The 24,365-nt window shown below is 42.9% G+C and overlaps 2 protein-coding genes across 3 annotated transcripts; both read right to left on the bottom strand.

The window, feature by feature from the left end:
* Positions 1 to 3,217: 3,217 nt before the first annotated feature.
* Positions 3,218 to 9,241, bottom strand: LOC308110173 (volume-regulated anion channel subunit LRRC8E). 2 transcript variants are annotated; one of them, XM_080464308.1, is made up of 3 exons: positions 9,216 to 9,241; positions 8,428 to 8,580; positions 3,218 to 7,042 (listed from the first exon to the last, which is right to left on the bottom strand). In XM_080464308.1, exons 2-3 carry the CDS (start codon positions 8,566 to 8,568, stop codon positions 4,754 to 4,756), a joined length of 2,430 nt encoding a protein of 809 aa, XP_080320434.1. In that variant the 5' UTR covers positions 8,569 to 8,580; positions 9,216 to 9,241; the 3' UTR covers positions 3,218 to 4,753. The 2 variants fall into 2 exon arrangements, with proteins under 2 accessions (XP_080320434.1, XP_080320435.1); XM_080464309.1 differs by lacking the exon at positions 9,216 to 9,241 and adding an exon at positions 9,019 to 9,130 and having other exon boundaries at positions 3,224 to 7,042.
* A 2,249-nt stretch (positions 9,242 to 11,490) lies between these two features.
* Positions 11,491 to 24,241, bottom strand: keap1b (kelch-like ECH-associated protein 1b). The gene is made up of 7 exons (XM_080464295.1): positions 24,182 to 24,241; positions 19,029 to 20,334; positions 17,079 to 17,324; positions 15,415 to 16,091; positions 14,533 to 14,738; positions 13,669 to 13,845; positions 11,491 to 12,982 (listed from the first exon to the last, which is right to left on the bottom strand). The coding sequence occupies exons 2-7, from the start codon at positions 19,332 to 19,334 to the stop codon at positions 12,735 to 12,737; spliced, it is 1,860 nt and encodes a 619-aa protein (XP_080320421.1). The 5' UTR covers positions 19,335 to 20,334; positions 24,182 to 24,241; the 3' UTR covers positions 11,491 to 12,734.
* Positions 24,242 to 24,365: the final 124 nt, after the last annotated feature.

The following is a 24,365-nucleotide window of genomic DNA, read 5'->3' as shown; positions in this document are numbered from 1 at the left end:
CACACTAACACCTACAGATTTAAGTCACCAATAACCAAAAACAAAACAACACGTGCATGCACTAGAAGACCATGCAAACTCCACACATAAAGGCCCTGAATCCCAGGATCGAACTCCTTATCACTGTGAGGCAAAAGTGCTGACCACTACACCAGTCATTAAGATCGAAAAACACTTCCTCTTAACGGTTGAATATTTAATTAGATCGGACTCTTAAAATTTATTCTAAAAACCTGCAGCAAGGGAAGCAGATATGCCTCCATTAGTTTCACCACGTTTTTAAGATTCATAATCGGGATCAGTTCTTGTAGCTGCAGTGCAACCTGCACGTTATTCCGGGCGGCAGGGGCCGAGAACGTAAAAGCCTGTTCACCAAGTTCAGTGCGAACCTTCTGGACAGTCAATAAAATTTGAGTGCAGATAATAATAGGTATAGTATCTTTAGCAAAGCTAACAAATCCTCTCAAGAGACATAATCACCCGATGTGACCCTCTATAGACTTGTTTGAGCTGAATATGATGTTATGCTTCCTTAAGTGGCCGGCGCTTCCTTCAGGTGATTCATTGTCATGCTGGAATGCAGAGAACAATAAAAACCCTCTCAAAGGTCAAAGAGATAGCAGCACATTAACTGAAACTGAATGAGGGCTCTGTTTGCGGTGCCCTGTAGGTAACGGTGACACAGTTTGCTGATGGTTTTTGTTTTTTTTATGCTCCGGCTCTCATGGCACAATGACTATTTTGTCTTCTTGTGCTCCGCCGGCCAACTTCCCCTGTCAAGAACGGAGATACAGTTCAGCTACTGTGCAGCTGGTTCAGTGTGGAGGCGGATGATGTCACAGAAAGATGGTGGATATTGGCGTGTTATTCATATCTCACAATGTCAGCCTGTTGATTGAGAGACGTTTGAACATTTTCCGAGCTCTTAAAACTTAAATGTCCGTTGTGATTTATAACCAGCAGCGGTTGGCGCTCGTGTTGCAGTGGTAAAGCATTTGCAGTGGACTAGTTCTGTATTTCACTGTCAGGAATTGTGTAGATTTTCTTTCAAAAGTTCTCTACATACAACTTTGACACCACTTAATCCATCGAACCGTCCTCTTTCCTGCTTCGTCCACCTGTTGGCCTGATGGTGAAGAAGCCCCGGCTCCTTGACATCGACGCAACGTCTTCCAGATAAAATGTCTCCGGTCCTGATTCCACCCAGAGGCCTTCTCAATTTATTTTATTTATTTATCAGGGACAGTGCAATATACATAGAAAAAATACGATGTGTTGCACGTAGAGTATATAGCTCGACACTAATTTGCAACTCTCGTCCCTGGAAGGGCTTTTCAGAGGGTAAAAGAGGAGACAACAGTACATACAACACCAAGATACATCAGACAAGCAGAAATACACAGAATACACAGAGTCAATATCTGATTCACAATTACCTGTTATCATAAAACACATTCCCTCCCTCCCTCCCTCCCTCCCTCCCTCCCTCCCTCCCTCCCTCCCTCTCTCCCTCTCTCCCTCACTCATTCACTGGGGTAGGACACATTCCCTCCCTCCCTCCCTCCCTCCCTCCCTCCCTCCCTCCCTCCCTCTCTCCCTCTCTCCCTCACTCATTCACTGGGGTAGGACACATTCCTAATATTTTCTCACTTATACTACCAAAAATGTTAGAATAAAGCACTCCAAACTTTGAATGCAGTACATTTCCCATAGTTTTTCTGCTTTCACTCCATCCGTCTCATATCAGTGCTGGTGACAAGCACCCCACCGCTAGGTAGAGCTCAATGACCTCACTGTGGGTGTGCCGCTGCCCGTGTAAGTACTTCCTGAAAGATCTCGGCTGTAGTTGGTTTGTTTGCTGGGAGTTAAGCAGCAGCGAGACCTGACAGGAGCACACAGGAACAATGAGTGATGAGGATGAAAACACAGGAGGGAAATCATAGTCTCTTAAAGTTTTTCACTGGAAATGTTTGGTTCCTGTCAACAAAAGGAGAAGTAGGAGTGTTGAACACACCTATCTGACTACAGGCATGGACGACATTACAATATCACATTACTAGGAGTTTAGTTGTATCAGTGTTATAAAAACACTTTTGCTGGTAGCACTGTCAAACAGTCATTTATACTGCAGTGTTTAAACTTGAGCTGGGGGTCATTTGATTCTACACAGTGACATGAAACTAAAGATATACAAATGAGGTTTAAGAAAATAATAATGATTTTGCCTTCCTTTGAGTATCATGGTGTAAGGAATTGTGACTTATTGCATCATGGTATGTAATCACTAGAATCACTAAATTCTCTCCTCTAAGAACAAAAACTGCACATATGTTCCTTTGGCTTTGTTTGTTGAGCTGAAGCTAAGATATAACACAGATGGTCGATATTTTATCTTTATGAGATGAAACATAACGGTAAATGTGACAAAAACATTTAGGAAGTGATTCCATTAAATGTTTTCACTGCTCGTGTTCTTTTGAGATCGTCTAATTGACACAACCTTTGTATTGTTTTATTTTTGTGCGCTATGTGAACCTCACTTCCTCTTATGTCAGTACTTTTCCGATCAGTCTTGTTTCTGTCTGATCACCATGTGTCACCTGTCTCTCCTTCTCCTATTACTAAGTGTGCGCCTGTGGGCATGTGCTCCTCCCTCACGGTGATTCACACCGCCCATCATGTCACACCTGCTTCTGGTTTCCCATCCTCCTGTGGATAAAAGTCTTGAATCTGCCCTTTCTGTTATCTGTCTCAATCCCTGGACTCACTGAGTCAAGTTGATAGTTTTGTTCTTGCCAGTTTCAATTCCTGCCATGCAAATTATTCCCCCGGATTCTAAAAGTTAAATCCTTCTGAAACGAGATCAAAAAGAGGTGGAAAATGAAGTTATTTGACATGAGGATCCTTCAGTGTGTGCTTGAATGGTACTGAGACATGCTTGTTTACTGACTGACAGAATCTGCTGCAGGTCTGGACACGACGACACTGAACGCTGGAATGAGTTGCAGGGGAGTTCAGCTTTGTTTTGAGTTCCACACCAAAACCGTCACATTGACAGGGAGGAAGTGCAAAAAAATGCAAAGCACATCTGATTGTTAGGTAAAGTGAATCCTGTTAAAAGGTTGCGAACTAAAGTGAGCTCCAATTTAGTTTTTTGTGTTTTGCTTATCATTTCAACATATAAATAGCACCCAACACAAGAAAACACAATTGTTTTGGGAATTTATGTTTATTAATTCCAGTTTGTGAAAATTTCGTCTTTTTCAAGTCTCCTATAAAACCCCTCCATGCCTCCCCCCCCAGACACCTTTCTTTAAATATTGAATTCTGCTTAGAAATGAACAGAAAACAGAGCAAAAGATGCATGTTCCACTTTAGAAAAGTCAGTAAATTGTTCATAAAAAAAAAAAAAAAAAAAGAGCTGGCCCTGAACCAGACAAAACAGTTTTTTTTTGTTTTCTCATAGCAGACGATTAAATGCGTTATCCTGTTATGCACACTAAACATGGCCGGTTTACGTTTGTCTGTTTCATAAGCTGATGAATGCAGGAAAGTCTTGCTGGAGCGAAAACGTAAACAGAGCGATGAGCAGCTTCGACGCGGCTACTGAAAGGCTTTTCTCCCCCCACCTCGGCTTGGCTGGAGCCTGAAAGGCAGCAACCTGAGCCACCACACTGTGGGAAACACTTCTTCATGCACTATCAACCTGCTCTACAGGTGAAACAGCACAAAATGGCTAGTAAACAAAACTTGAGTCTGAGTAAAAATGCTGGTCACATTCGACAATGATTTTTGTACAGCGCAAATGCTAATGGGAATCTGACCAAAACTTTCAAGATGTCTTTGGAATTCACCTCAACAAAAAAAGTTTCTGTAAGTTTCTGTGTTTGATCTATGACAACAGTTACAATCCAGGAAAAAAAAAAAAAAGATTCAAATATGCATGTCTATGAACAAATAATTTTTCAATCTAAAATCTCAAAACACATTTGATGACATTTGTCACCACAAGTAAGTTTGGTTATCCTGTAGTCTGTGAGAGTTTAGTAGATTATATTTCAAAAACCAAAAACCAAAACAAAACAAAACAAAACAAAAATCCCACCGGGATTTGGTAATCTCTAAACCCACGAGGACCCGGCGCAGAGCTGGCATGTAATCTGAGCAGGTTTCAGATCCTCATCCTCAAGAACAGGGACCGATTGAATGCAACTAAACGAAGGAGGAGAAACAATTATCTTCATGGGTTTTATATTTTCTTTGCTTGATTTTCTAACCTAATGTTAGAAAAGTGATCATCTAAAGGGATTGATGTTTCGTTCAAATTTCGAACTATATTCCAAAAACAAAGCTTCTGATTTCATTCCTTGTCATCAAACACTATCGTGATATACTTTATTACCTGCTGACTCAATGCCCCTTTCAGTGATTGAACATGTGTCGACCCAATGTAGTGGGTCCCTCACAAAAATAGATGAACCTCGTTTTGGCGTTTAAGTGGGAGTGTTTAATGGTGAAAACTAAACTGACAAGTGGAATTACCTCCCAAGAACCTTCTTTGTGATTTACAATAAACCTCTTGGATCCCGTTTATCTTCTGAGAAAAAAAAAACCACCCTTTTTCAGTCTGAGTGTAAAACACTGAGTAACACGCATAACATCGCATCAGGTTTTCATGGGTTAATCTTTCACTTTCAGTCACCACGCTACGCCGATGTAAGGCACTCCAATAACAAGTGTCCACTGGACCAACTCAGGCTTGAGCCAAGTCGTTTTGTACATCCAATGGCAGCAGGTCCAGCAGGCTGTCCTCGACTATCAATCCACCGCGAGTCAGCAGGGGACAGTCCGCTATCTCCACAGGCAGAGACTCCAGGGGATTTCCTTTAATGTCCAGTCGAACCAGCTGGGCCAGGCTGGCCACTCTGGAGCTAATATGTGACAAGCGGTTGTTACTGAGCACCAGTGTTTTTAGCCTTTTACATGAGAACAGCTCCTCTGGCAGAGCTTCTATGGAGTTGAATGCTGCAGAAAAGAACTGAAGGCCCTGCAGGATGCTGATTTCAGCAGGGAGATAGGTGATCTGATTGTGGGAGACGTCAAGGTGCCTGAGTTTGGTGCAGTAGAAGAGCCGAGAGGGGAGCTTCCGTATCTTGTTCCAGCTCATGTCCATTGTCTCCAGTGTGTGCAGCTTACTGATGTGATCGGGGATGTAAGTGATTTTGTTGTGCCACAGTCGGAGTGTCACTAAACGCTGGCAGTGCTGCAGGCTCAGAATCTCCTCCACGGTGCTCAGTTTGTTGTCCTTCAGGTCCAACTCCTGCAGATTGTTCAGGCTAAAGACGGCGCTTGGGATACGCTCCAAGCCACAGCCCACAGCCTCCAGTGAAGTCAGATTGATTAACTTCTTCAGGATGCTAAAGGCTTGGAGCTTCACGCCGTCATTGTAGATGTGCAATCGCTGCAGTTGTAATGCAACATCTCCTAAGGAGGGTGGGATCTTTGCAAGATTAGAGCAGAGAGTGAGGACCCTCAATGCTCGCAGTTCCCGGAGAGAGTCCAGGCTGCCACTTTTGGACACCTCATTGACTAGGGGGCCGTTCAGGTGCAACTCCTCGAGGCTATTTAAAGTGTACATCCACACTGGCAAGTCCTCGACATTTTCAAAATCGACACGTAAAACCTTTAATCTTTGCTTGAGGTGGTTCAGTGCGGGCAGCTGGAGCTTGGCAGGGCAGTAGACCAGAGATAACTCCTGAAGAGAGTTCAACTTTGCTACACTCGGCGGGATGGTTACATTATTAACTTGTTCCAGTTTGAGAGATTCCACTTCAGCGATGTCAAACACCGTGTCAGGAAGTCCCGGCAACATCAACAGGTGCAGCTCCAGTCGGTTACTGGAGTTCTTCGCTAGACGGCCGCGCAGCTTTTTGGCGGTCCACTCGTGGTTGAGATTAAGCTGATGGAGGCGGCTTTCACTGACTTCAGAAAGGAAGACAGCAAATCTCTTTGAATAAAGAGCATCGTATTGGTCCACGAGGTGGAAGAGGAACGCAAAATCATTCTTGACATCCGGTATGTCGTTTATGCCGGTCTCCAGCCGGACTTGATCGAAGGAGTACTCCTTCAGCGGCCGATGAAACAGCCAGTAAAGGGTGTAGATGCACAGAAGTCCGTATACTCCCACAAAGCTGATATAGCAGTAAGCGAGCTTGGAGAAGAGATTAGCTCTGTTGTGGTTACAGCAATAGATATCAAAACCAGTGATATCAGGGGGGACATAGCAGCGCACCACTATCTCGATGTGTTGTACCAGAAATGCAGTATAAATCATAATTAATATGAACTTGAATACTTTCAGTGAAGTTTGTAAGACATACATGCGATGTAAGATGCTTGCCTCCTCCACGTGAGTCCGAAATTTCTTGACTTTCTCAAAAAGAGCCTTGGCCTGCTCCCCTTCCTTCTTATCCAGTACCGACGGCGTGGACTGAGGCTCCGAGCTTTTCTTTTCTGGATTAGACTTGACAGAGGAGGAGCGGAGGAGCCCCACCGTCTCCTCCTCGTTCGCCCGTCTTTCGGTGGGATCCTTTGATATCGTGTTCCTCCGCAAACTCACCAGCTTCTCCTCCCCTCTCTCCTCGGAAACTTCACTCAGGGCCCTGGTGGTCCAGGGCGAGTCGAAACACTTCCCCAGAATGGTGACAAAGAGGTCAATTTTAGAAGAAGTCCCCGGGAACTTGAACCAGAAGCTGCTCGCCACCATGAAGATCATAGTGTGGATCACAGCGAGGTACGGGAAGAACTTCGCAAACCAGTGGACGAACCTCTCGTAGCAATAGTGGTTGACGAACACATACTGGTGAATGTCCAGGTTGTTTTTGCGGCCCGAGACCTCCCGGATGACGGGGCTCACAGGGGAGGCGAGCGAGTGTTGCCCCGTCTCATTAACCCTGTAGTTACGGATGTGGCTGCAGTCGATTGCCTCAGGTGTGGGGCTGGTGAACGGGCTCGGCACGCACGAAATCTTGTCTTGGGTGAGCTGTGGACAAATGAAAGAAGGAAGAAAATTTGACAATGCATCTTTTTCTGGAATGCAAAAGAACTCTGTGTTATTACTTTGTATCAAAGAATCATAGACTGCACGTCGTCCAACATGGAGGACACATGTCTGATTCTCAAATAAACTTATTGTATTTATTTCCAACGTTTGGCCGATTGACTTGCTCAAATGTGTTCAAGCTTTGTCTTGAGATCCAACTGTACAGTATCTGATCCTGTAGATCAGGTATATTCATGGTATATTGCATTAAGAATTTCTTTAAATTGATGTGATTTTCTTTCTCTGTGTTTATAGCTCATGGCCTTTCTCCTTATTTAAAAGAAAAATGTTGATTTTGATTTTGTTTTAGTGTTTTGAGGTCATCAGCCAGATGTGACATCTGTCACACCAAAATGTTTTACAAACTTTTTTCTTTCTATCAGTTTGTTCAAGAACTGTTGATAACTGGGTTTACAGTTAAAGGTAACGCTTTAAAGATTAGGAGCAGCTAAACTCCCATTCTGATGATCACATACAGCAGAAAGAGAAAAAATTCATCGTCGACCATTTATTTTGGAATGAAATGTTCACCGATGCATGAAGCCAAGAAACTCGTGCTGTTATTTTGAAAATAAAGCCCAAATGAACACATTTGAAACATCCTGATTTATTCCGAGGCTGCACTGGATGTAGCAGTTAACACGGTCAGCTCACAGCGAGAAAGTTCCTGGTTCGAGTCCTGTGCTGTGTAGGTTTTTTAATCAGCCACGCTCCTGATTCAGACAATGCCGAAGCGCCTTCAAAAGACGTTCATGGTCTTTTAAGGTCCCGTTTGCTAATCCTCTCATGTGTCTACAGTTGTGCAAGTTGGCATAATGGGCTCATGTTGTTGCTTGAACATCTGTAAGACAATATCAGATGTTCTTCCTTTGTGCTAACCTTAACCCACACCTGAGATGTGTTCACAGCAACACTTAAGTGCACCGAGTTCTGCTTGCAGGGTGCTGCTGATGAAGCAACCAAGTAGCAGAATAAGACGATCATCGTCACTGATTGCACATTGAGTCGTTTTCTTTTCTTCTGGGCTATTTTAATATGACACAGAAATGATAATCAGGTAGAGGGAGACACATTAAGCAGCATGTTAGTGATCTGGATGAGCAAGTAAGTGGGTCAGAGGACACGAGGTAGTTCAGTAACACCGCCTGTGTTTTTAGTCTGACTTGTAGGAACTGCTGCAGGGGGAGAAGAGGAGGCCTGGGAACCAAACAAAACTCCAACAAATCAGCCCTGACATCTGACAGCAGAGATGAACAAAATAATAGGTGAGGGAGGTCTTTTGACAAACTTATGATCATGGAGGGGCTGGTCTGTACACGCCTCACCTGCAAGGTGCAGCCAAAGACTCCAAGCATGAGCATAGCAATGCACAGGTACTCGGAGAAAACGTCCCACCACGGCTTGAGGACCCGGTACTTCTCCCTCTGCTCTGTGGCGAAGTTTCTGAATTCACCCACCGGGATCATCCTGGCTGCTTGCTGCACAAGGGAGGAAGAAAAGAGTGGCTTCAAAGACCGAAGATTTCAACTCCGCACTGCCTCACAGGGATCTCCTGACAAGGGCTTTAAAGTTACACCACACACAGACACACACACACACACACATTATAATCTGTGTATTCTGAACATAAAATGCTGATATCATTGTAAATACAGTGAGTACTCCCTGTAGGTATATGTGGCTTTGAATGGTTGAATAGTCTGGGTTCAAAGTGGATAAACTGGTCTGACAACAAAAGTGACTCTCCCAACACAACGTGGTGGGAACTTTCAAGCATTCTTTTTTTTTTTAGATTCACATTAAACATCAATAAACACACAAATCCCTTTAAACCATAACTGTATCAATCTAAGTTACTTTGGGAGTTTTTTTTCTTTCACACATTTGACAAACATAAACAAAGCACGGCTCCAAACCTTTAGTTCCAAGTTACTTTCCCCTTCTAGTTATAGAAACCTTTACACTTTTACCAGATCAAATTTCAAACCACATGTTTACAAAGACTTGGTAACAGCAATAAATTAACTTTTAAAAAGTCTGAGAAGTAGTTCTGAGAATTAAAGAGAGAAATAAAGTGGAAAAAACAAGCGTGGGACAGGTGAGTTTCTCCTACCTGCGTCTGCGGGCGCTCCTCTGCTGTGCGGCAAGAGGAGGAGGAGGAGGAGGAGGAGGAAGAGGAGGAGGAAGAGGAAGCTGCAGGGTTTTTCTCATCGGGAATGGGACGCGCTCACCGGAGTGAAGGTGGAGAGAAATGGGACGAGACATCCGTGACAAAACTTTCCTAATGAAGCCCAGTCAAGGAAAAAGTGGTAACAGCACTTTTTCCATATTGTGTTACAATAAGGAAGACTAGAATACAACAGAACATACTTTATTAATAACAGAGAAAAATAAAGGGGGGCATAAATATTAAAACCCTTATTTAAAAGATATTGGAACCTTTTTTAGTTGATATGTTATGAATGTAGAAACAACTGACAAAACAAGTATACCCACATGTTTTATAGTCAATTGGTATGTAAAATATTAAACATCATTTTCAAATTCTTCCTATTGCAGTCTGTCGACAAATGGTGACTATTCTGATTACAAAAAAGATTGATGCACTTTTCTTTTTATGATGAAAAAACCTGTTTGTGATGCTGATCAGGAACAAGAGGTGGGAGATAAAACATTGGGGTGACTATGATCTAGATCGTGGGCTGGACCAGTAAAACCGAGCCATAATAACCTTTAAATTTAAACTTGAAAGTTCTTCTTTGTTGTGGCACTGAATATACACAATGAAAATGTCTATATTTTCACAATAACAAACAATTACTACCGAAAATGTCTACAATCTCAACATAAAAGACAATTTTAGTGAGACCTTCTGGTGCAAAATACATGAAATGGGTAAAAAGAACCTTCTCCTGTAGCTGTTGCATTACGCAGGTATTTACAAACTCATCCTGACAGCATGAAGTTGAAGTCAACACTAGTTTTCTTACACTGATCTTAGTGTTGTGTCCACCACTCTTAAGAAATTTGTTGAAAAAAAAAAAAAATCATAAATTTTTCTTTAACATTTTTACAATTTACTTGGAAGTTTGGCTGGATTAGAGTCTTATAATTGACATCCCTGATTTAGATAAATATTTTAGCCTAAATACGACATCTATATTCATCTGAAATATATCAAAATCATGTTTCCTGTTGGACACAAACTTTACAGCTCAATTTTTCCCTGACAAAAGCATTTTTTCCCCCCTTCTGAGCTGTCTGGCCTCTCTTTGGTGGATTAGGCTTCATACTGATTTAAGTCCATATAATCAGAGACCTTTTCCTCTTGGATAATAATAATAAGGGTCTCTTGTGGCCACCTGTCAGGAAATTAGATGTGTATGCAGCTATCATGGGTGGTCGATTAATGGCAGACCGGCAGCCAGTTTAAACTCACTCAAAAGAAAGAAACAAACAAACAAAAAAAAAGAGGCTTCAGAAACTGAACATTTGTAGAAGTTTAACACTTGATTCTTAAATTAAAATATTAACGCAAGTTTCAGTTGTGCTCTGGCGCCTCCCAGTGGCCACATCTGCTGTGAAAATTCAACATAAAAAAAGATGTGAGAGGATCAAAGATGTAAAGAGAAAGAAATGATCACAAGAGAACAAAAAGTACAATAAACATATATTTTACTTTACAAGTCTTATTGTACAGGGTATTTTTTTGCTGGAAAAAAATGTACAAAGCAGACCTTAAATAGTCAAATTTTCTCTCCAACCACTGACTGGACAAAAAAAACAACAAAAAAAAAAAACCTCCCTTTCAAAGTAATTATTTTCATTGTTGCTTTTTTTTTTCTGTTTTCATTTTTTTTTTTTTTTTTTTTAACAAACATCCAAAATCATCATTAACAGGCGGCCCTACTTAGTTACAATGCATGCTAGTTATTCAAAAACACTACACCAGAGTCCAATTCAATACAAAGCTGATGTCAGTTTAGAGGAACAAGAAAACCCAAACAGGATCTGAACAAATAAATAAAAAAGTGAGCTCTGAAATTCTGTACAGGACTTCTTAGAATATCAATGTACAAAACATCACTTAAAAACCTTTGTAGCTTAAATTGCTGTTACAAATACACTTCTTTTAAGCAGGTTGTTGTCATTAGCGTACAATATTTGAACACTAATGCACAAACATGGTCACTTCTGTATTTGAGGTCTCGTGGATGTGAAAAAACCAAAACACAAATAAAAGTCAACTGCAGGTGAGAGGTTATCAGTTCGGTCAGATATTAGCGTTTTTAATATAAAACACATTCAGTGAGATGTTTTTAAAATGCTACAGTGATCTGTGTCCTCCACATGAAGTCTAAACTCTTTATTCACACTGTTTGGCACACCAAAGATGGCTGACTCTGTCAACAATAGTTTAACTACACTTTTTTTTTTTTTTAAATGTCACAATTTGTGAACCAAACAGTGGCCGTCCGTGAAAGGACACATCTGTTTGGCTCTACATCTCTCTTTCAGACAGTGGGCCTCATGCAAGCAGCATGTTTCTGGGGATGTGTGTCACATGGTAAAGTCATGTGACTTCAAAGGTTCTGACTCATCCTACATTTCAGAATACATTTTTTAAAGTATTTCCGCCCCCCCCCCCCATTCACTTTACCAGGGAAACTTTCAAGAATTGAGCCGATCGGTCTGGAGATGAACCCTAAAATTAGCTTTTGAATTCTGCCAAATACTTAAAAAGTTGTACTTATATTACTTGAGAACAAAAATAAAGAAAAGCTCATGCCTGTACCTGGTAGTGGTAGTTTAGACCCACTTTTATTTTTCATATCTAATCTTGCAACGAGCACGACAAAATCGTCAATCGTCAAGCTGATTTAATGAATAGCTCTTGGAATAAGTGAGTCTCGGGTATCTGTAACAAAGTTTTGTATGGAAATGAAGATCGTCTCGCATGAGACCCACAGCTGTGTGAGAGCTTCATCGTGTGACTTCATCAATTTCTAGATGACACAGTCACCCTGGCTGTGCTGCTCCAACACGAACTCCTCAAAACAATATACTGATATCAGTGATGCCGGCAGGCATTACAATGGCACTTTGTACTCTAAGGGCCTCAACTGACAAATGCTACTACCTTTGTTTTTTTGTCTTGTGAACATCATCTAGTCAGTTGATGTATTTTCCTTCTCTGTCTGATTTTTTTTTTCCCCCTTTAAGAGCCCCCAATGACTCTCTGAGCCAGTAAACTAACGTTTTTACTATGCAGCCCTTTTCTTAAATCATGATGTGACTCAGTATGTCTGCTTTGGCTTGACACAATTTACAACCAAATGAATCCGATTACAACTACAGAAACTGGATTGTCTGGGGTAGATTAAACTAATTTTTAAGTTAAGTTTCACTTCAGTGGAGAGGAATATCAAAAACACATTTATTTTAAAAAAAAGAAGAAAATGCTACTGAATCTTTATTGACATGAATTTTTCATGTCCAGAATCAATGCAGCAGCTTGTCTGTCTGGTTCTACTCGTGGGGACTTCATTCATTTTGTTTTGGGACAACAGAGTTGGGGTTCGGGGTGTCCGTCTGAGGAACACAAGTATGAGACGGAGTGAGATAATGAGCCTCATGCGTCTTTGCCGAAGCCTCCGCTGTGCCGCCGACTGTGGTGAAACCCGGAGCCGGCCGGTGATGCGGCGCCGCCCTCCCTCTCGGACTTCTCGCACTGCGGCAGGTCCTTTTGGCAGGGCTCCATGGTGACGGCCACGCCCACGCCACTCCGCCCAGACATCATGTGCGTCACCTCCGACCAGGTGTCCGTCTCCGGGTCATAACACTCCACACTGTCCAGGAAGGTGTTGCCATCGTATCCTCCTGAAAGACCAACAGTGACATTCAAGCCAGGCACAGTGGGGTGAGGGTTCGAAACCGGCCCGCGATGGGGCTGATCGAGCCCGCAGGACAACTTGTGCAAAAAAATTTTTTAAATCCAAGAATAAATGACTTATTTTACCAATGGAGATCACTACCATTTCCAAATTAATAAATTCTTCAGAATCTGCTTGTACCTCTCTGCACTGACACAAATGAAACAATTTGGAGTTTCTCTTATTTAAGCAATATAATGTTTCTATCTGAGATCAAAAGTGAGCTAAAATGTGTTTGACACCCATGATTTGAATGAATGTTGGTATGTATTACGGCACAAACAGAGGCAAGAAGATCCATACTCAAAACGAATCAGAGTTACACACGATGAAGGGACGATACTGCATCTATTCAATTCCTGGAGTGGTTGATTTCCATACTGGGAAACCTCATTTAAACCGCTGCAGGGATAAAGTGAACGATATATGTGCATGAGGCGACTGGCCGTCTTTAAACACGACTGAAGGTTCGAGCCGCTCATCAGAATCATGTGGCATCCGTATTTAAAACAATCCTAAAATTAGGGACGATTCCATGCGATCCAGTCTTAACTTCAGGCTGATCCTTTTCACTATGAAACAATATGCAAGACAAAAACAATACACGGTGCTTTTTCCTGCCATACTTCTTACCCAGCACGTAGATGCGTCCGTGTAATGCAGTTACTCCCAGAGCGCTGCGCCGGTGCCTCATGGAGGCAGCAAAGCTCCACACGTCAGTTTCCACATCGTAGCGCTCCACCGTGTTCAGCTGGTTGGTGCCGTCGTATCCGCCCATCACGAAGATGTTATTACCCAGTGAGCACACACCTAACACAAGTATTTATTTTTTATTTTTTTGGGTCAGTCCACATGATTCAAATGTGCATTTCAAAAGCATGTGCTCCTATTAGCAAAAGATCTGATGCAACACTTTCAGGTTGCCGTACACACGCCTCCCGCTATGACGACCAGACTGGTCAAAATTGATGCTCCGAAAAGTCACAATCACTCTGGTACAAGGGAAGTACACACAGATGAAAGACGCACAATCTTTAAACTTCTCTTCTATGTTTTATATGTGGCTCAGCACATGATTCAATTTTTATCTAAATGATGAGTGTCTACAATGAAAGTCTAAGTGTCTCGACTTTCTCCCACTTTTGCAAATCAAAGTTTAAACACCATCAAAAACCAACATTAGGTACTGAGGGAAAGCGACGCGGCTCTGAGGCGCCGGCTCTTTCTTGACTGGAATGGAGACGCATTGGAGCACATTAACCCTTTAACTCCCGACGTATTCACTGTTCTGTAAACTCCTGTGTGTTTGGATTACTGATCGACTGACACAAACTAAAAGCTCCTCTGGAATCAGATGGACGACCTTCCATGTATCACTAACAAACTGTGGAAACAAACTTGAGTGAATAAATGTGCAACTTTCACCGACTTATTGTCGTCTGGACTCTTGACTTTAACATGAGAAAAAAAAAAAAGCAGTTTCCATTATTTCCTTACCAGCTCCAGAGCGCACGGTATTCATGGAGGCCATGGTTTTCCACTCGTCCCTCTCAGGATTATAGCACTCACAGGAGCTGAGGCGGTTGGCGCCGTCGAAGCCTCCCACGGCGTAAAGCAAGCGGTTGATGACCGCCACACCCACACCGATACGCCGCGTTAACATCGGGGCGACCAGCTGCCACTGGTCCCTTTCTGGATCATACCTGTGGAGAAGCGACACAGACAGAAAAGCTGATTCTCACACTATTTCTACATTTACTGCAGGAACTTGGTTTTCATTACAGTATTACTAAACAAGTTGAGTTAAAGCACAGAATGCTGAAGCTCCAGTGATTCACTTGCTTCATTCCAGTGACGAAACGCACCGAGCGGTGGTAAATCATGTCTTTTGTGATGTCATCCACCAGACAGGTTTGGCATGTTCCTCTTTCACAGAGGTTGTGATTTGCTTGGCAAAGTACTTTGTATTTTAATAACAAAAAAGTTTTTTCAAAAGAAATGGTAAAGACAAAAAAAAATAAAAAATCCCACTACAATTCTATTTTTAGCTCTGAACAGGTTTAATAACAATAAACCCTAAAAAATAAGCTGCAGGAAGTGAAACACTACCAATTATTTTCCAGGAAGTTCCCCGGGTTGTTTTCAGTCACGCGATGAATCCATACAATAACCAGATGAGAGCAGAAAATTGGACTAGATATGCACTGTAACATGTAAAGGTATCATTATCTTTTACTGAATCAATAGTGAGGTGAAAATCAGTCGACTTTAATGCAGAGCGTCCATGTGGCTCACTAGAGCGACATGCCTGTTGACATGAGCCGAGAGAAATTAGAACAGGCCGAACAATAGACGACAGCTCGGCGTTCGTTTGCTCACCGCTCCACGCTGTTGTGATGAATGCACCCGTGCGATCCTCCGACTGCGTATATCATGCAGTCGATGACACCCACTCCGATCCGGTTCCTGGGCATGCTCATCGGCGCACACGGCAGCCAGCAGTTGTTCATCGGATTGTAACAGTCCAAAGCGTTTGAGTCCATGTTGCCATCAGGCGCGTTGTTTCTCCCACCGACGGCGTAGAAAAGCCCGCTGATCACGCAGGCCGCCAAGCCACTGCGGGGCACCTGCAGGTCGGCCAGCCTCAGCCAGGTCGACGTACACGGATTGTAGGCCTCCAAGTAGCTGAGAGACTGACGGTAATAACCCCCCGCCGTGTAGATCAGCTGCGGCACCTTGGGAGTTCTGCAGGGAATGAGTTTAGTGGGCTTGTGGAGCGTGAGGTCCTGGAAGATCTGGGCTAGGTAGTCTTTACACTGGGGGTCCCAGTCGAGAGACTGGAGCTGGGCCTGCAGGAAGTTGGGGGTGAGGGAATGGCAGCGAACAGCCTGGAGTAAGGCTTGGACGTACGGTCGCCTGTTTTCCCGGTCGTAGCGCACCCAGGCCACGCACGCTTGAAAGACTTCAGACTCACACCGCACGTTGAGCTCGTCGCGGCTGATGAGATTAACCAGCTGGCAGTGGGACAAGTTGAAGAACTCCTCCTGGGTCGCCACCTGCAAGTAGTAGGGATTAATGTCAAAATACATATAGTGATTACAAAAAGTCCCAAATAAAAGATTTCTTTCTGTATCACAAGATAAAGAAGCAGGGACCAGATAAGTGCAGCTAACAGACTAACCAAAGTAATCCATCGGCTTCAAACGTCACATTACTATTCACGCGTGACTGAATCCTTGTCAGTTTGTGAGTCAATGTGTCTGAAACTTTACCAGACAATAGAGGAACAAGATACGGTTCATTTAGAGTCACATGCGAGTGTTTCTTGATTTTACTGATAAAACACTTGGCACTGGTCTGTGTGCAATGACTCGGTTTGAAATGTATATTTTTTTCCCTTCTTTACTTGTTCACGTAGAAAAAAAACACAAGACTTGACAATAACACAACTCGGTAACTCAAAACTAGTCTGCTTCTGCTTCTACATCCTCCAAGAGATTAAAAAAAAAAAAGAGCTCTTTTGTTGTACTGTCTAGTCATTTCTTGCAGTTTGGTATGCACCGGCCACAGCAAAAAGCCGCACACCAGTCACCATGACTCATCGCTTTCATTCTCAATGCACGAAGCCACAAGCCGAGAACAGAAAAGTCATTCGACATAAACCACATTGTAACAACTGAAATGGCATTTACTCATGCGAACAATTACCCTGGTTCACACAGTACACCAAGTAAAATTGAACTTTGTACCTTCAGCTATTTGAAATGCAATCACATTTATTAAATGTCATTGTTCTCACCTGCAACACTAAAATATTCTGATAACCGACAGTGAGAAACAGCAAATTCACTGTGAAACTAAATTCTACATAAAATAAGTAGTTTACGCGATTGTGTGTCCACTGCTGTTTGTCTCGTGTAGTAAAACATACTGGTAGTTATCGGTTTTGGACACCATGTCCACCGTCAAGCCACTGCTGGCTCCATATTTCCGGCTCAACTCCAAGTATCTCATCTTATTGTGGCTGCATCCTCGGGCCTCACCTGGCTGAAGTTCAGGTAGATGTATTCTCGGGCCTTCTGGTGGAGCTCTGTGCAACCGATCTGCTCGGCGAAGCTGGCGATGCCAATGGCGTTGCTGGGGTCCAGCTGCTGGACCAGGAAGTCGCAGCAGGCTTTGACCACGCTGTCGATCTGGTACATGACGGCGCCGTTCATCACGTGGATGACACACTTCTCACCCACGGAAATGCTTGCTGTGTAGGCAAACTCTATCAGTCTCTCCATAACCTGAATGACAGAGAGAGAGCAGATTAAATCCGAGGGATTAGATTAATGCAATCTTTACAGTAAGTAAATGATGGAGGAAGAGGGGGAAAAAAAAACCTAAGCTTTTAATAGTATTCGTGTGTTTGCTTATTCCTCACGGCGAAGAACAGATGGATTAGCATCTCGCCGACGGATGACTAATGCCTGCGTGATTATTTTTATCATCCGAGAAAACATACAGCCAAAGCGAGAGATTATTCAGACCAGGTGTGTCATAGTGTTCACCGTGCAGAAAATGTCACGCACGTGCTTTTGTTTTTCAAACTGAACAAATTGTTTATAGTGGACAGAAATGTAAACGCAGGTTCGGTAACATCACGGATTCCAGCAGTGCAAATGATCTCAGTATCATTTTAAAGATGCTGTACGTTTATGGCATGAAAGAAATAATATACATTACCCAAAACCGAATACTTGTAAATCTACAAAATGCAAAACTTATTATAGAAGATCAGGATTACAACATGCACAGGTTAGCTGGAGAAGAGAAAAAAAAAAAAAAGCAGCTTCCTTGTCTCTTTGAGAACAGCTAACTTGCTTGGCTTTAGTGACCGAATAAGCAGCCGGGTTCGACACGCCCTTGGCCTACATGAATATTTGTGTTTAGGTCATTAAGTTCACAGCCTCTCTGGAATCCCTCAGAAAGTGTTTAGAGCAACAGCGAAAAAGGATATTTCAAGCCGTTTAAATTGAAGAGGTGGCGACACCAAATACTGGTCTTAAGGTATGAAAACATTGTCAAATTAAATCAGGCCGAGCAGTGTGTGACCCTAAAATGGATAAAGCCACATTTAAGATTGATGGACAGAACTGTGTTTTATTCTAAAAGTGGATTCACACCACTTAGAATCCTCCTGTTGGTTTCTGATGAGCAGTACTCCGAGGGCCAAGTGTTGAACAAATATCTTAAATCTACCTTGTGAAGCAAGTCACAACCGTTTCTCCCCGACTCCGAATGCATTTATTTGACGTCATCATAAAGGCGTTGAGCAAGTTTTTTTGGTGCAGAGGCAGGTGTGCATTTCTTTGGAAATATTCAAACTCAAATATTTAGAAGGAGTTTAGGTTGAATGGTCAGACTCGTTTCTTTTTTTCCGGACATGTGGGAATAACAGCAACAAAACACAAAAAAAACAACAGACAAGGAAAAGTGTTGAGACAGAAGTGACTCTAAATACTGGAGACAGTGTGGGCTTTAGGAAGGTAACTCCTGAAAATGTTCTGGAACTGTATTGAGAATAAATCAGTTCATTAAATGAGCCTCCCAAGAGCAAAACTATTCTTGTGCCCTATTATGAATCCACACCGTTGGTTTTACGTCTCCTTAAATGTCAAATGATCACATCTGCCCATCAACCACTGGTTTAAAAGTGGTTGAGAGTCTGTCTGCACTTTTCCTGTTCCCTTCTCGCATGCATGGGATTTTTCATCCTCTGGTTTCCTCCCAATCAAGAAAAATGTGTTTTAGATGAATTTCTTAGTAAATGTGAGCGAGTGTGACTGTCTCTCTCTCTCTCTGTGTTTGATGACCTGTCCAGGGTGTATCCTGTTTCTAAAAGATGGATGGAAGGAAGGTTTGATATTTAAGTTGAGTTGAAGCTGACAGTTTAATGTTTGTATGTTTATTCAAAAAAAAAAACTTAAAAAAGTAGAGCGGCGACTCACCCGGGGATGAATCCCTTCGATCGGCACCAGCTCCATGCCGCACTCCTTCAGGCCGTTGGTGAACATGGCCCGGAAGACCGGCGACGACGAGGCCAGGACTACCTTGTGGGCCACGAAGTCCACCGCCTCCAGGTCCTTGTAGCGAACTCGCAGTGTGACGTCGCAAAGCTGACGCTCCACACGCAGCTCGTTCATGATGGCGAAGGCCGCCGACGTGTGGCTCTCGAGCGTGTAGCTGAAGACGCGGTGGCCGTTCTGCGTGGATGGGGTCACCACCGCTTTGCATTCTGTCAAACACTCTGTCATTTCCTACCCGGTCTCCTCGTTTTCTCTCGCTCGCTCGCTCTCTCTCACTCTCCTTCAAGAACAGCGGGCAGCGTTATGGGGCATCCTTGCGCCGCATGCAGCCATGGGTAAAATGAAAGAAAGTGCTTAAACTGGCAGACAGTGACGTAGACTCCTCCGGGCTCTCCTGGGTATCTCTGATTTATGATTGAGCGGATGATTTATGAAGAAATGAGGAGTTCCGTGCTCTTCTCAGTACTTGAGTCCAGCCATTCTCTTCATTACGGCATTACTACAGACTTATGCGTAAGTTCCCGCTCATGGCTGCGTGCGCTGGCGCGTGCTGCACTTCCAACATAGTGGAAATGTTTGTCGTTAAATCTTCCTCTGGCGCCGTCGGGAGGCTAAAGTCTCCAGAATCGAGTTTGAGAATGACAGAAAATAGGACTTTTATGAAAGTGAAAAGTTAACGGGACACACGGCGACCTCCTTCAGGTCGGCGGTTTGTGTTGGCAACACAACCGTTTTGCTTTCCACTACTTTGGGATGTTGACAGAAACTTGCCAGTCACTCCTGGCAAAAACAATCCAGTATGTCCAGCCACTCTCGCTTGTCTATTGAACTGTTTTCTTTTGAGGTTTTTAAATTAATTGACATTGATCCGACGTGTTCAGTGAAGTAACTCATTGGACACCTTGAATGTAAAAAGGGGAAAGTTTGAAAGATTCACCGACAGTGCAGGTCAATGTTGCACATTGATTCCTTTAGGACGCCTAAATCATTGCTTCATTCTTGAAAGAAGTAAGCGACTGAAACTTCTCTCCGGGGGCTACACTTCAGCGCAGAGCCGCAGAGTCAGAAAATAGAAATCTTCAAAAGGAAAGAAGAGCCAAAAGTGTCGGCGGCGTAACGTGGAGCCCTTTGGGAATGAAGACGAGGGAGGTGGGTGGTTCGCCGCGGAGACGTCTTCCACGTGGCTGCCCAGCTGTGTTTACTAGGAAGCGGTTGATTCATGGGAAGACTGGAAATAAAGAGAGAAAAACAGAGCCATTATTTGTAAGGAAAAAGAACACATTTCGCCTTTTTACTCTGTGTACATAGACAGCAATGCCGACAGCGCCAACGGCAAGCAAAAACGCTCACAAGTATGTGACGAGAAATTTAGCACACTGAGATTATCGGTGTTGAGGCAGCATTTCTCCTATTCAACACAATGAACTTCACACGCATCCTTTCTGATTCAGTTTTATTGACGTTGAAGTTCCTCCTTTTAAAGCTGAATGCACTTTTTGCAGCCAAACCGCATAAGAATTGTCCATTTCACTAAAAGAAAGCAGGTTTCTTCCACCCACGTCTTAACTTACCCCACATTTGAATTAGTAGAGTTGTAATATTAATGAATAGATGGATGGATGGAATACTGGCAGCTAGATTTGGATTTGTGTGACACAAGCCCAATACTTTGAGCCGCTCAGAGGAGACTCTGCGGAAGCTGCTTCTGAATTTCAATTGGATTCAGGATTTCTTAAAGCGGTTAGTCTAAGATGAATCATCTAAAATGTGTCGCCAGTTTTTTTTTTTTTTTTTAAGAGAATAAGTGGAAATTTTAAGTGAACATTACTGAAATATGTTGTTTTTTTTGGACCAATATTGGATTTATATTAAAAATAAAAGTAAAACAGCAAGACCATGGACACAACACATAAACCAGGAAAATGCCCCTGAGCAATGAGGAAGTGACGCAGTGTCAAATTCCGCACATAAAAAAACAAAAAAAACAAACTCTGCAACCTTTTTTACTCTGTACTGAGATTTGTTCAGGTGGAACAGTTTATGCAACGGTCTATAAAATCTTGGAGCACCCTTGACTGATCATCACAGTTTGGTTCAAATGTAAAAACCTAATCTAATCTTTCAATCAAGAGTCCAGGGAAACTTTCTTTCTCTCTCCCTGCAGGACGATCTGGACAAAGCCACTGCGGGAGCTGATAAGAGCGAGCAGGAGCCGGCTCTCTGGTCTGGTTAGGAAAAGTTCCACGGGGATTATGTAGGCTCCGGGCAATGACCAAGAAGTTTTCCTACCGTTGGACATGTGAAGCGGTCAAATAATCACTCTCCTGTCATTCCACTCAGGCTGTGACTGTAAAGATCAATCAGAACTAATCTGTTGCTGATTCAGAATTACTCAGCAGCAACGCTTCTGCACGTGAACCGTTACATAACAAAGCACACATACCTTGAACGCGCGCGGTAATAATCACCTGATTGATAAAAGTTTACAATGCACAGGACAGGGTGTTTGACTTTCGGTAAAGATGATGGAAACATGGTATTGATCGCGTCAGCGCATTATAGTTATCTAATCAACAGAGGGGGACACGCCGCAGGGATCATCAGCCCAATGTTAATGTGAAACAAACCACGATTTCAATTCGCATGCCCCCCCCCCCCCCAAGCTCCTGGGTATAATAGTTCCATATTGCTCAACCTGCTCGCCCTCCCAGGTGAACAGGCACTACTGTGACAAACCGGAGTGTCATTCAGTTCTGGCTGCACAGCTTAATGTTTGACCGATAACAAAAGACAGAAAGGTTTCAGTGTGACGAAAGCCGACAATTAAACTTATTGAGCCTCATACACACAGGCTATAATTTAGTTCAATAAAAAAGAAATATGTCACTGAAACTATAAGGGAATGTCAAAGCCCATATTAAAGCCTCACTTCATCACGTTTAAGGAAGAATTTATTCTTCACATGATGTTCCCTCTGAAATGTCTTGCAAGCAGCTCAAAGGTGAAGCGTTGCGTAACTTCTCGAACTTTCTCGCGCTGCAGTAAACAGACTATTGTGTTGGTATCTTTTTTTAGGTATCATCTAACAACAACAAGCTTGAACTGAAACAGCCCACGTTTGATGATTTTGCTTGATTTGTTTTTGTGAGTATTTGTTGATGACTGTAATTATGATGAAACTTTATCAAACTTTAAGTATATGTGTCTTGATATTTCTTCAAAGATAATATTAGTCTTTTCATTTAAAAACCTGTGTTTTATACGACAGTAAACAAACCTTTGCGGTGACATTTAATGATACAAAACAATGTGCTCCAACAAAAACAGTATATGTTTAATTTGACTCCAAAAATAAAGAGGATTTTTTAATCGGTAACTATTTCAAACAATTTATTTTCAGTCCACCTGCTGAATTTGTTTAAGATTTGACCAACAATTTGACGTACAAACGTTTGAGCTGTAATAAAAAGTGACATGCGTGTACTCCTTAGGACATAGAGTAGTACAATCTGAAAAGATATTTGAATTTATTGTAATTTCGTCAAGTTAAAGCTATGTATTTTGACATTTCTTTGGAGTTTATATTAACTTTCAATACAATTGTTCCGCACTAATGTAAAATATGAAGATTTGTCACTTTTCTGTAACAGTAAACAACATTTTACAGAGGCTATTTTTTTTTTCTCCATTCCTTGAGGAGAGAGCAACACCCCCTCCTAAATGACAAGCGAGAACAAAAAACAATAAATGATTGACGATTTAGCTTGAAAATTGCCTCAGAAATTTTTTTTAATAAATCAATGACAAAGTTCTGCTTATTCTGGTAACCCATTGAAAAACAACTTATTTATGGCCATTTACTTGCTGCATCTGTATACTATTTAATCATAGAAGCTGACAGAGTATTCCAATATTGCATTTCTGGTATGTGTAAATAAACAAATAGCCATGGAATGCTTCATTATCTTACACTGACTTCGAGATAGAAGCCTTGAATCCTCACACACCTGAAAACCACAGCAAAAAACCCTAAAAAAAAACCCTCTAGAAATAGATTATTATTTGTGTTATTTCAGCTCCAGAAGCTGCTTCACCCAGTAAATTAAATAACCAGTGATGACGGTAATTCTCAGTTGCAGCCATGAACCTGACACAAAGTTTAGATTCATGAAACAGAAAGTAGAAGAATATATGAACAAACATGCTCCCTTGCTGTGTTGCAATCCCACTGACAGGATTTAGCTGGCTGTCAAGTGTTGTTTGTGTGTGTGTGTGTGTGTGTGTGTGCGTGTGTGTGTGTGGTGGTGGGGGGCACTATATCAGCTCCCCCCTTCTCCAATGTGCCCTGCACCCCAGTTTGGGAACCACCCTTCGGGGCCTGCGATCCCTCGGATGCCATTCTAGGGATCTGGAGTGTGACTCAGGCAAGTTTGAGCAGTTATGTCCGAGTCATATCATCGCGGCGGTGTCAGCGACTCCAGGGCGGCGATCGCGCCGTGTTTTTTTTTTAACGGGCATTTCTTTCCTGGCAGAGCGCGTCGCTTCGGTGACTCATCGTGAACTCTTCACCGAGCAAACAGTGGAACTGGATGTACCAAAACATGACCCAGAAGTGCAGCCAGTCCTTACATAAACCCAGATGGGGGAGTTAGATTCCCGCGCCATCTACCTGACACAACAAAAGCCTCGTTTCCTCTCGGCGGCTCGGAGCGTTTCTCTGCGCTTGTTTTCATCTAAAACACCCGCCGCGCGGAGGCACAAACCCACGGAGCGTAATCCCGTTGAAAATAAAACACCTTTGTTTTGGTTCGCCGATCGAGGCACTCAGCCCGAGCGGTGTCACCGTAAAACAGGCGGAGGCACCGCGAATAACAAGTTGAACGTTTCGGAAATAAGAGCTTTGAAAGCAGAATACGGCTCCCTAATAATAGCCAGCGGAGTGACGGCTGAGAGCCGAACCCCGGACAACAATGCGAACAAACGGCGAACCGCGGGGCATTTTGGCAGCATCCGCTCGCGACTCCGCGTCGCTCTTGTTTACCCCAAGAGGAAAGCTTAAAGTAAAAGAAACTCACGTAGCTCAATTCCTCCATCGCAGGTCTGCCGAGCTGTGCTACGCCGAGGAAGGAGGAGGCGGTGGAGGAGGAGCGGGGTGGTGGTGGTGGTGGTGGTGGGGGAGCTGTAACTCACTGTGACTAAGCATTGTGAAGAGCTTCTCTCACCTTCACAATAAGAGCGCTCCGTCACAGTCTCGGTTCA

This window comes from Lipophrys pholis (assembly GCF_963383615.2).
Source record: "Lipophrys pholis genome assembly, chromosome: 5".
NCBI lineage: Eukaryota > Metazoa > Chordata > Actinopteri > Blenniiformes > Blenniidae > Lipophrys > Lipophrys pholis.
Note: the sequence above shows the minus strand (reverse complement) of the source record. Positions and strands in the feature narration are given on the sequence as shown.

Excerpts from the sequence above, each read along its gene's own strand:
- LOC308110173 (XM_080464308.1), bottom strand. The coding sequence starts at position 8,568 with ATGATCCCGGTGGGTGAATTCAGAAACTTCGCCACAGAGCAGAGGGAG. Across the intron at positions 7,043-8,427 it reads TCTTTGGCTGCACCTTGCAG|CTCACCCAAGACAAGATTTC; the intron begins GTGAGGCGTGTA and ends ATTTGTCCACAG.
- keap1b (XM_080464295.1), bottom strand. The coding sequence starts at position 19,334 with ATGACAGAGTGTTTGACAGAATGCAAAGCGGTGGTGACCCCATCCACG. Across the intron at positions 17,325-19,028 it reads TCGAAGGGATTCATCCCCGG|GTTATGGAGAGACTGATAGA; the intron begins GTGAGTCGCCGC and ends TCTGTCATTCAG. Across the intron at positions 13,846-14,532 it reads TACCGTGCGCTCTGGAGCTG|GTGTGTGCTCACTGGGTAAT; the intron begins GTAAGGAAATAA and ends TACTTGTGTTAG.